Genomic DNA, 12533 nt, shown 5'->3' on the forward strand with positions numbered 1-12533 from the left:
ATTTTACATCTTCTCCTTAGCATCTTTTCAAAATTTTTTTAAATTAAAAAAAATTTTTTAATGTACATTTATTTTTAAGAGAGAGAGAGCATGCAAGGGTGGGGCAGAGAGAGGGAGATAGAGGATCTGAAGCAGGCTCCACCGTGACAGCAGAGAACCCAGTGTGGGGCTCAAACTTACAAACTATGAGATCATGTCTTGAGCCAAAGTTGGATGGATGCTTAACTCACTGAGCCACCCAGGCATCCCCAAATCTTCTTCTTAGCACCTTACATATATATTTTAAACCTGTAAAATTTGAACATAAAATTTGAACATAAAAAAAGAACAGTGTTATGTAAGGCATATCAGTTATTAAACAGAGGCACCAAAAAAGAAATGTTCACTTCTTAGCTAACTAAGAAACTGGATTTTTAAAATTTGTTTTTAGTGTTGGACTACATGACATGTTTTTTTCCCTCAAGAAATGATAACTATACTACTAATGGAAGATACTGAAATTAAAATATATTAATTAGCCTCATAATAAGCAAAAGGGTGTTTTTATTGCCAAAGGAGACTGATCACTAACTGCAATCTAACTCTTTAAGGCTGAGTGATATGACAGATGTTGAAGATTTGCTTATCAGATATGGTCATATGCAGAAATGTTTGTTTTCTGCTTGTATTTTTGCATTTTCTATAGAATAGAGATTTTTTATTCCTTCTGTCTCTACAGATTTGTTTTCCTTCTAGATGGGGCCAGGTAGAATTTACTATTTGTGTTTTTTAAATCATAAAATAAACATATAGAAAAGTGTATGTAATATAAATCTTTTTTTAAAATAATATGACGAATACCTATGCACTTACGACTCAACTTAAGAACTAGAACATTACCAAACTCTACAACCCTCACTTCCCCTCCCCAATCACATCTCCTTTTCTTCCCTCGCACATAGTAGACACTGTCCTGAATATTGTGCTTATCATTTCTTTGCCTTCAAAAATTGTTCATCCTATACATATGTACCCCCTGAGTATAGTTTCCTTTTGCATATTTTTGAATTTATTAAAATAGTATCACTGTGAATACATCCCTCTGTGGTATGTTAACTAAGGTATGCCATTTAGGGTATCAACTCTGTTGGATACTCTGCTCTCAATTAGAAATACAGCTTTTCTCAAGAAGCTCGCTTTACTAGGAAAAGGGAGCAAGAAATCATTAGAACAGGGTGGTGTGTGTCATTCTAAGCCTCTGATTTGTTGTTAGTCCTAGCAGGTAATTGAAGTATTACCTATTACCTGAGATGTCATAGAAACTGTAGCCATTGGTAGAGTAAGAGGGTTGATTGTATGGCAGTAAATGTCCTGTGCCTCTGTAAATGTCATTTGTGTTTATTCTTGTATAGCATTCACAACAAAATTAAGAACATATCCTTTTCCTAACAAATACTCTTTGGAAATGTACAACAAAGAGCAACGGATAAAATCTTAGGCAGATAATTTCTAGTCCTGTGGAAAATGTTTGTCATATAAGTGACATTTGTTTTGAAAAAGAGTACTCTTGGGTGCCTAGGTGGCTCAGTCAGTTGAGTGTCTGACTTTGGCTCAGGTCACGATCTCATGGCTTGTGAGTTTGATTGAGCCTTGTGTCAGGCTCTGTGCTGACAGCTTGGAGCCTGGAGCCTGCTTCAGATTTGATTTTAGGAATTGGGTCATGTGGTTGTGATTGGGTCATGTGGATTCTGGCAAGTCTGGAATCTGTAGGACAGGGCTAACAGGTTGAATATTCAGGTAAGAGTTGATGTCACAGTCTTGATTCTGAAACCTGTAGGGCAGGCAAGCAAGCTGGAAACTTAGGCAGAGTGTCTATGTTGTAATCTTGAAGTCTAATTGCTTCTTCAGGAAACCTGGCTTTGCTTTTTTTTTTTTTTTAAAAAAAGACCAGCTTTTCAATGTTTATTTATTTTTGAGACAGAGAGAGACACAGCATGAATGGGGGAGGGTCAGAGAGAGAGGAAGGCACAGAATCTGAAGCAGGCTCCAGGCTCTGAGCTGTCAACACAGAGCCCGATGCGGGGCTCGAACTCACGGACTGTGAGATCATGACCTGAGCCGAAGTCGGACACTTAACCAACTGAGCCACCCAGGTGCCCCTGGCTTTGCTTTTTAAGGCCGTTAGCTGATAGCATGAGGCCCATCACATTATGGAAGGTAATCTGCTTTAGTCAAAATTTACTGAATTAAGTGGTTTTTTTTTTAATTTTTTAACATTCATTTATTTTGAGAGAGACAGAGACAGAGACAGAGAGAGAGTGCAAGCAGGGGAGAGGCAAAAAGAGAGGGAGGCACAGAACCTGAAGCAGACTCCGGGCTCCAAGGTGTCAGCACAGAGCCGGAAGCTGGGCTCCAACTCACAAACTGCAAGATCATGACCTGAGCCGAAGTTGGTTGCCTAACTGACTGAGCCACCCAGGCACCCCATGAATAAATGTTAATCACATCTGAAACATATCTTCATAGCAACATCTAGCCTACTGTTTGACCAAACAGTTGGGCAAAAGAGCCCAGCCACATTGACACATACAATTGTTCACAGTGGACTCTGGCTTTCAAATTTCTAATCAATGATTAGTGTCATCCAGAGTCTATTCCTGACATTTAATCACATTATTTTCTGTGTAGATAATCAATAACCAAACATCTCAGAATGTGGGGTCCTGAGCTTCAATCTAATCCTCAGATATTATGCATTTCATTCCAGAGTATGAAATTCTACAGGACTTGCATAGGTTCCTCCCCGATGAGGGTGTGACCGCTCTCCACCTCTTCTTTTGGAATTGATGCTCCTCTTTTGGAATCTGTTTGGCTAAGGGGCTACATTCTACCCCAGGCTCTCCACTGAACTGCTGTAATGGTGGTACAGATCCTGTGCAATCCCAGCCCAGAACCAGCAATGCAAATTCTTTAGCCTGTCTGCAGTTTAAACTCAGACTGGCAGGCTGGAAAGTGCATATCATTCTCTTGCCTTACTTTTCCTTGTCTTAAGCCCCCTCTTTGAAAATTTTCAATCATCATTCCTTCCGATCCAGCTGTGGTACTTTTCAATATTTCTTTAATATTCAATTTAATTTTCTTCAATATTCAGTATTTCCAGTAATAGCTGAATCAACTTTTATTTATTTTTTAACGTATACTTATTTTTGAGGGAGTGGGGAGGGAGGGGCAGAGAGAAGGAGACAGAGGATCCAAAGCAGGCTCCGCACTGTGAGCGCAGAGCCTGTTGCAGGGCTAGAACTCACGACAGTGAGATCATGACCTGAGCCTAAATCAAGAATCGGACGCTTAACCGACTGAGGCATCCAGACACCCCTGGATCAACTTTAAAAAAAAATTCCTGAAAGAAAGCATTAGGCACTCAGAGTAAGTGTGACCATCCATCCATTTAATCTCCTCCCTGGTGTTACTTAGTGTTTACTTGGCGCTGAGCATGAGCCCAGAAATGTCCCAAGAAATGTGTGGCCACGGTCCTCATGGTCTGGAAGCTTGATACCTAGTTAGGGGACATGAAACTGATGCTTCTGGAGAAGCTTACCAAAGAGAAAACATTTATCTAGCCAAATACCTGAGGTTCATTATTTTATATCAACAACCGGAGGAGTTTAACTAGAAGCTTTAGGCCACAGGTATGAGCAGTTAAATCCTATTAATTAGCCTATTAGAAGTGTTTGTTCTTTAAGCTATGAGACCCCTAACTTAATTCAAGAAGAAAAGCTGAAGTCATTTGAAGGCAAAGTGAAAAGATTAGGACTGTTCCTTCTATAAGGAAAGAGGATTATAGGGAATATTTCCTGAAGTCTGTAAAATCGTAAAGGAGGTAGATTATATAAAACCAAAATAATATAATAATTGTATTGCTAAGTTTGCGATTATTGTACACATTCCAAAACATAGTGCTGTATCATTCTAGTCAGAAATATAATTTCACAAATTCCGTATTTCTATTTTATCATATCTTAATTGATTAAAAATACTGTTTAGAAGACTGTGATTGAGAACAGATCTATCTTAAGGCATTTTCTTTTTTAAACAAAGTGCAAGTATATGTTTTACATATTTGCTTTTACTTAGGAAAAAATCTTACTTAGAAAAATACAACTTGGGTGTAGTACCATGTGGTGTAAACAACTGAACTATTTTACTTTTTACTCTCCTATGAATGAGCCAGTATATATTTATTACTGGAGTTCCAGCTATAAAATTCAGGTAAGGGGTTTAAATATACCCTAGAGTATTATTTAAAAATAACTTTGTTTCTTTCAAATAGAATACCAAACTTGGTCTATGACATTTGGGGGAGAAATTAAAATATTAAACTTTTATTACCTAGTAAACTGAAAATAAAGTAAAGGTTAAATAAATACAAAGCAGAAAAAATATATATACAAAATCACAAGCTCTTGGAGAACAAACAGTCTACTGTTCTGTACTGTGGGAGCTCTATCAGCAGTAGTAACTAATTCCACCTCGAGGGCAATGCTAGTACTCAAAAATGTAAACAAGTATGGACTTTGTTTATACAAAGAAATATGCAGCTTGGTTTGTATTTCTCTCTAGATATCAAACAGCTACATGGATTGTTTCAACACACCAGTAGAGGCCAGCAAAGAGCTCTTAGAGTTTTCAGAACAGAATTGGCATTGAGATATGTTTATTTGATGTGTTAAATCCTTTTTAGACTTCTTTACTTACCACAACACTCTCTTAAGTGAATGAATTGCAGAGACAGTGGAATAAAATATCTTGTGTGCTCAAACTATATTGGGGTATAGTTTTTCTGTCTAATCTGCATATATTTTTAATGGAATGTTTGCTTAGGCTATTTCTTGGCAGAGTTGTAATAGTCAAAATATAAATGGCATCATTTAAAGACTGTACTACTTGGCTGGAAAAGGCCTTAAAATTACAGGAGAAAATGCTTGGTGACAGCTTCTCTTAAACCTTTCTTTCTCAGACCTATGCTCAATTTTTCAATAGTATTACTAAGCTAATTTTGTATTGCTCTCCTTAAGCTTTCACTTTTTATAAGTAGGGTTTTGGAAGCTAAAATACTTATCTATTTGATTTAATGCTAGAGTTTTAATTCAGAACCCCAAAGTTTTAGTATTTCCAAATTTATACAACTGTTTGAATTTACTCATTAAAAAAAAACTATCAGAATATATGCCTTTCTACATCAACTGACTTGATGAGATTCCCTACTCTGGCTACTATTTGGAAATTCAATCCTTGATTTGATACTCAATTACATGGGGTTTCATTCCTACCAACTTCCTGTAATTCTATCCTTATGGGTAAAAATATTAGTGGTCAAACTCTGCTGGAGAAAGTATAGGCACCGTGATTCACATAGTTAAATGTTCATTTAGTAGAGCTGGAGTGAAAAAATACTGTTTCAACTTGAAATGCTAGAAGATTGTTGTTCTTGTGTTACTCATTCATGCAAATTGGAGAAGGTATAATTGAAACAAGGTTGGCAGTGTTTGAGGCAGTGTGCTGCAGCTGAGCTCAGCTTAAAGGTCGCTGGAAATCAAGTGCTTTGTAAGTGAAGGCATTTTGACTACACGCGATTCAAAAATATTTGGAAACGTCAGTCTCAGGAATGGGTCGTCTTTTTCTTTCTATGATATCTGGTATCTAAGGTTTTACTTAGGATAAAGACTACTACTTAAGAGCTCTTTTAGGCACCACAAATGATTTTTTCCTTCGATGCAGTGCAGCTGCTTCTAGCCTGTCTCCCGACAGAGATCTTTGTTATGACTTTCAGCCCTTAACATGTTTGGAAATGAGAACAAATGGCACAAAGCTTACGATTGCACTTTGCAGCCAGAAGAAGCAATACTTATCCTTTGTCAGAGACCTCCGGAGATGATCTGGATAACAATGTTCACATGTGCTTCAAAAGACCAACACGGATTTCAACGTCTAACGTTGTTCAAATGAAGCTGACTCCTAGACAGACTGCACTAGCTCCGTTAATACAGGAAAACGTTAAGTCTCAGGAAAGATCATCTGTTCCTTCACCTGAAAACGTTAATAAAAAGAGCAGCTGTCTGCAGATTTCACTACAGCCAACAAGGTACAGTGGATGTCTTCAGTCTAGCAATGTCTTAGCTGATGGTGATGATGCTTCATTTATGTGTGTCTTGAAGGACGGTGTTTACAACAATGCTGTGGCTGATAATGAACTGAATGCTGTGAATGATGGTAACCATGTAGGCAGTTCTGCCCTTCGCAGCAGTAGCCTTAGTAACTGTTCCACCAGCGAGAATGGGTCTTACAGCAGCAATGGTAGTGATTATGGATCATGCACAAGTATCACAAGTGGTGGTTCCTACACAAACAGTATCATCAGTGACAGCAGTGGTTATACTTTTCCACCAACTGATGATACTTTTCTTGGTGGAAATTTATCTTCCGACAGCACCTCCAACAGAAGTGTGCCATACAGGAATACTACTCCCTGTGAAATTTTTTCAAGAAGTCCAAGTACCGTTCCCTTTGTCCAGGATGACTTGGAGCACGGACTAGAAATTATGAAATTGCCAGTGAGCAGGAACTCGAAAATTCCACTAAAACGTTGTTCATCCTTAGTCATTTTTCCTAGGAGTCCTTCAAATACCCCACCAACTTCTCCAACAAGTACAGATATTCTTCCGAGCAAAGGATCCTATCAAACCTCACACCAGTTTATAATTTCTCCTAGTGAATTTGCCCACAGTGAGGATGGTCCTGGTGCTAAGGGATTTCTTTCAACAGCTGTCAATGGACTTCGGTTATCTAAAACAATCTGTACTCCCGGAGAAGTAAGAGACATACGACCACTTCACAGGAAGGGCTCATTACAAAAGAAAATTGTTATTGCAAATAACAGTCCGAATCAGACTATCTGTGAAAAGTCATCTGAAGGATATTCTTGTGTTTCAGTGCATTTCACCCAACAAAAAGCACCTACGTTAGATTGTGAAACAGCAAATGGTGATTGTAAACCAGAGATGTCAGAAATTAAGCTTAATTCTGATTCAGAGTGCAGTAAGCTTATGCATAGGACATCTGCACGTTTACCATCCTCCCAAAATGTAGATTACCAAATAAATATCAATGGACAGTTGGAAAGACCAAATTTACAGATCAACAAAAATCATGCTGTTTTACAAAGAAGTATTTCATTGGGAGGAACTTATCCAAATGTTTCCTGTTTATCCAGCCTTAAGCACAATTGTTCTACGGGGGGACCATCGCAATTACTCATAAAGTTTGCATCTGGAAATGAAGATAAAGTTGATAATTTATCAAGAGACAGTAACAGAGATTTCACAAATAAACTATCTAATTCTTTAAAGCATTCTTGTAAGGTAAGTTTCCTTTGGTCTTGGTAAATGTTAATTTATTCTGGAAAAGCTTTATGGACTATTTGGTTAAAATTTATTATAACTTAGCAGTTTTATGTACTTCCCTGGTCCTTAGCTAGCAAGTGTTTTACAGTCCTAATCTTTGTATTTGTAAATCTGAAGAATAGTTTATAGCTCTATTTGTTATTTTACCAGTGTTGAAAACGTGCATTAAAAAAAAAAAAAAAAAAACTTTCCAAAGTGATTTAGGCCATGACACATTTCTGTTGCATAAAAACAAGCTTTAAATAATAATTTATTTTGTTAACATTTTTACCTTGGTGTATTTTTTTCCTCCAGTAACATGGCATTTTAATATCTAATTCCATATTTTATTCCCACTTTCAAAAATGTTCATTTAGTATTCTTCCCTCCTTAATCATTGTGAAACTAAGTAAAATATAGAATGCTTATTTAAAATATTAAACAATAAAAAGCCTACATAAAAATGTGAAAATATTGTTGCAAATGAACACAGAGAAAATGTTTCTCTAAAATGTATGTATTTATTAGAACATTGATAAAAACTCTTATGCTGCACGTTTAAAGCAGAGGAAAGATAAATGGCATTTGCATTTGTATATAGCCTTAACCACAGGAATTTTGTTTCCACCCGGATTTTCCTTTAGCTACCAGTTAAGACTGCCTTCTAAAATTTAACTCAGTCTTTCAACAATATTGAATTTTAAATTTTATATTTTTTGAATTTGGTTTCAATTGCTAGGCATTTCCCATACTTTTCTAGTTACTTTATTAATTTGTTATTTTGATAATTTTGTTTATTATATTAGCAATTTAACTCTAATGAATCTTAACCAAAACAGTTCTTTGTATAATTGAGTCTTTCCAAAGTATTTGAACTTAAATAGATTTTCCAAAGTATTTGAACTTAAGTAGATTTTTAAAATTTTCTGTATTTGTAAAGTCTTGCCAGATTCCAGGAAATTAAAATTTTTTTCTGGCTAAACCAATTCTAGATGACACTACATAATAGTTTAGGGGGGAAAAAACCCTTATCTGTTTATCTGTGTTTATATAACACTCAATATCTACATTAAAAAATTTTTTTAAACATCTGGACAAAGAGGTTTAGGTAAATAAAATATCAAGTAGTTGATAGTTTTCTCTCTTTTGAAATCTCATAAATAAAATGCCCAGAGGTTAATATAAACAACTACTTTATTGAAGATGAATAAAGATTAGATTTCCAGTTCTGACCTATGTTTTAGGATTATTTCATTTATGAAACTTTAAAAAAAACAACTTTTAGATTATAATCCATCAAACTGTTTTGCCCTCAAAAGAAAACAATGAAGTGACACTATAAAGAAACATATTAATAACTTGCTAATTGAATTACATGTACCTTGTAAACTTATTATACATTTAATGAAATAATTAATCTGAAAGGAATAATTAACCTCAAAATATTTGTGAATAAATATATTTATAGAAATAACCTTAAAATAGTTTATTTTTGCAGTAATGTTATAGTTTGTTATTAATGATGCTTTTGAAAAAGAGGTATTTTTAATGTTTTTTAATAAAGTGTGACTAAATGCCTTTTGCATAGCTAAAAATATACACTTCTATTAGTTTTATTTAATTTAGGTAAGCTAACTTAAATATTTTTTTGTGACAGCCAAATGTCTAGCTTTGTGCAGATTCTATTTTTTGTTGGGATTATTGGATTATAAATAGTTCGTAAGTGTGCAGTTTGGTGGAGAGCTTTAAAGTGTCCCTCCATTTAATATTTATGAAACAACTCTTTATAAAAGTATTGGTAAGCAACCTAGTGACCATTAAATTCAACATATACTAGATCTAAATTGATCTAATTGATTGGTAAGGGTTGTTTTACGAGGAAAATGCTAGTGTTGTTTTTTCTAAACTTAGCAGTGGCAACAATAATGGGTTTTAGAAATAATCCTGTGTTTATCAATAATTATATATTAATCTAATTATAGTGGTATATTGTAACTCATTTATAAATAAACAGCTCCCAAAATATTTCCCATGACTCCGGTTAGTCTGGGTTAGTATTCTGATATGCTGAGTCTGGATTCACATTTAACAAGTTGATATTAGAGTAGCATTTAGTAATGTCAGCTATCTGTACTGAGCAGCCATGAAATTAAATCACTGCTTTGGTCAGGGACCCTGGTTTCTAAAGCACTGACAGTCTACGGATTCTTTTCTTATGTGTTTAGCTACCAGTCTCTAGCAGCATAGTATCCAGTTTCTAGTTCTCTACAATAACAGCTCATTAATGGCTAATTTTTAAAATCTACTGAGAACTTTTTCCTGTATCTGCAACAGGGCTCTGTTCTGTGTTTACAATAGAATGAAAATGGGACTTTGTAGTCTGCATGATAATGTTTATTTTATTCATTTGCTATCAAAGAACATAACAATAACCAGCATGTGTTTATTATATATACTTTCTGAAATAATGACTTTTGATCTGAAAGTAGATATTTGATATTTTCACATGGTGTGTAATATTTTGTCAGCTCAGTCAAGAAGTAGTTTTTATCTAGTTACCAAAATTACTCTTCATATTTCTAAGCTCTATATAATGGTTTACTCATTATTATTTTATTTTTTCCTACCTGTTGTTTTCTAAATCTCCCATGTTATGTTGTAAGGATGCTCAGAGATTTTGTTACCCTATTATTTAAAATACCTTAGCATTTTGCCCAAGTTTGTACATGTCCTCATTCTTCACATACATGCATGTTTTTTATCCCATACTTTGGCTTTATGTTTTATTCTCTTTGTTATAAAATTTTTTCTTCATTTTCTGTTGCTTCATCCCAGGGAGGTAAATTGTTCAAGCCTAGTGTAATAGAACTTTAAAAAACTATGTCGTAATTATTTCAAAAGCCTTTAACACTAATCTCAAGATTAGACATTTCAACAATTTATTTAGTTGTTCTTACTAAAATAAGTGTTTTAAATATATATTTGTTTTAGAGTTCCATTTTTTTCTCTGCCCTTATTAACTCCAGCAGAATATTTAGAAACATTTGGTTAAATTTATTTTGAACAACACTGAAACTTTCCTATAAAATCCAATATGGTTTATAAACATTGACTCTAAAGCCATGATGCAACATTGTGAGTGACCAGTCTTAGAAATTTGGTAAGAAATGTATGCTTGTGAATGTATAGCTCTTAGAACTGAGAAACTGTAATGTTAACTTCAGAGTTGTTTAGGGAGCTGAATTGTTTGCTTCTGAAACACTTTCTACTTCTCCATAGATATGATTTATTTAATCCATTCATCTAGCACACATCTGAGTGCCTACTCTTTGCCAGGCACTCACCCAAGCCCTGGGAATAAAAGATAATAAAATATGGTCTCTACTTGAGGGAACTCCCATGCTAGTAATAGAGACACACTGGTAAACAAACAAACAAGCACAAATTCAGTCTAATATGTGATGTGCTAAAATAGAGGTGTGTATGAGAAAGTAAAAAAGGTGCAAGAATTCTTGTCTGGAGGAGATGACCTGGTTGGTAGAGAAGGCTTCACAGAGGTGGTGACATTTGAGCTGAGTCTTAGTGGGTGAGTTGGAGTTCACCAGGCAGAGAAAGCAAGGATATTCTAGAGCAAGGATCACCAGTCTCAGCACTGTTGACATTTTGGGCTGTATACTTTTTGTTGTGGGGGCACTGCCTTGTGCCTTAGGTGTTCAGCAGCATCTCTGGCCTCCACCCACTAGATGCCAGTAGCACCCCTCTCCTCTAGTTGTAATAATCAAAAAATGTCTCCGGATATTGCCAAGTGTCCACTAGGGGCAAAACTGACCTCTGTTGAGAATCATCGCTCTAAGCAGAAGCAGCTGCACTTACAAGGCTAGAGGCATGAAAGGGTCACACCATAAATAGTTCAGTGTGAGTCAAGCACAGGGAGTCCAGAGATGTAGGAGGAGATGATACACTAGAAGTGGGTTGGACTTTCATTGGGTGTAGTACCTCATGCTGAAGAGAAAACAGGGTGTCTCTTGCTAACTGACAATAGTTAGGCAAAGGAAATCTATCTGAGAGTGTATGATGTGCTCATTTTTATGTTTTTAGATGATAAATTCTTACGACACCATGGATTATAAATGAACCAAAGTATCTTAATTTGGATGACTAGGTGAATGGTGATGTCATGAACTAAGACAGAGAATCCAGGAGAAAGACAGGTTGGGAGGGCCAAGAAGAAATCATGCATTATTAGGTTCATGTATTAAGAGGGTGGTATTAAGTGTGTTAAGTGCATATGTTAAGTGCTGCTGTCAAGTAGGGCTGTTGGAGATACAGAATCAGGATTCAGGAGAGAAGAGAGAGCTGGAAATGTAGCTTGGGAGTTACCAGTTAGTTAAGGCCTTAGGTAAGAATGAACTAAAAAGCACAAAAGTGAGTTGGGAGTGGGTGGTAAATCAGAATTCTAGGGACCACCAGCTTTGGGAAGACAGTGGAAGAAGGAATAATCAGGAGACTAAGAAAAGAGCCACTGGAGGGACAGAAAGGCCAGGAGAGCAGGGAAGCCCAGAAGTCAAGGGAAAATTCAAGGAGGGCAGCATATAGCACCACAGAGCCTATGCATCCACTGATGTGGCAGTTAGGAGTTCCTTGGTGACTTTAGCAAGAGTGGGTTCAGGAGGATAGTGTGAAAGCCTGGTTGAAGAAAGAATGCAACAGGTAAGGAAGCAGAAAGACTTGTTCAATGTCATAAAAGAGGCATGAGTTAGTGTAGGCACAATATGTATTTAATGGCTGGTATAAAGAAGACATGGTATTGGGTGGATGTAAATGCACAAGACGAATTCTCTGTCCATGAGGATATTACAGCCTGTTCTCTAGGGGGGGAAAGGGCTTATATCTCTGTTCTTTTACCTTTGAACCACAGAATAAGTGAACATGAGCAGTGAAACCAGAAATGGAGATTCAGTAATCTGAGATGAAAGAACACATTAGAAGAGAAAACTTAATGCTGCCTATGAATAGTCACAGCTCATTTTGAACAGCGTTATTCTTAACTTTCTCATCACTCTCTGTACCACCAAAAAGGAGACAAAACAAACACAGAGATTCCACATAGAAAGC

The 12533-nt window shown here is 36.0% G+C and overlaps 1 protein-coding gene across 4 annotated transcripts in view; it reads left to right on the forward strand.

The window, feature by feature from the left end:
- NEDD4 (NEDD4 E3 ubiquitin protein ligase) overlaps positions 1 to 12533 on the forward strand; it is a 133097-nt gene that overhangs the window by 50034 nt on the left and 70530 nt on the right. The window contains exon 1 of one of the 4 annotated variants that reach the window (XM_030318122.1): positions 5308 to 7397. The exons of the other annotated variants lie outside the window; for them this stretch is intronic. Within the exon in view, the coding sequence (XP_030173982.1) occupies positions 5838 to 7397 (1560 nt within the window). The 5' untranslated portion in view covers positions 5308 to 5837. Of the gene's footprint in view, positions 1 to 5307; positions 7398 to 12533 lie in introns of those variants that run through there. 4 annotated transcript variants of the gene reach the window in all.

The sequence above is a fragment of the Lynx canadensis genome, chromosome B3 (genome assembly GCF_007474595.2).
Source record: "Lynx canadensis isolate LIC74 chromosome B3, mLynCan4.pri.v2, whole genome shotgun sequence".
Taxonomy (NCBI): Eukaryota; Metazoa; Chordata; class Mammalia; order Carnivora; family Felidae; genus Lynx; species Lynx canadensis.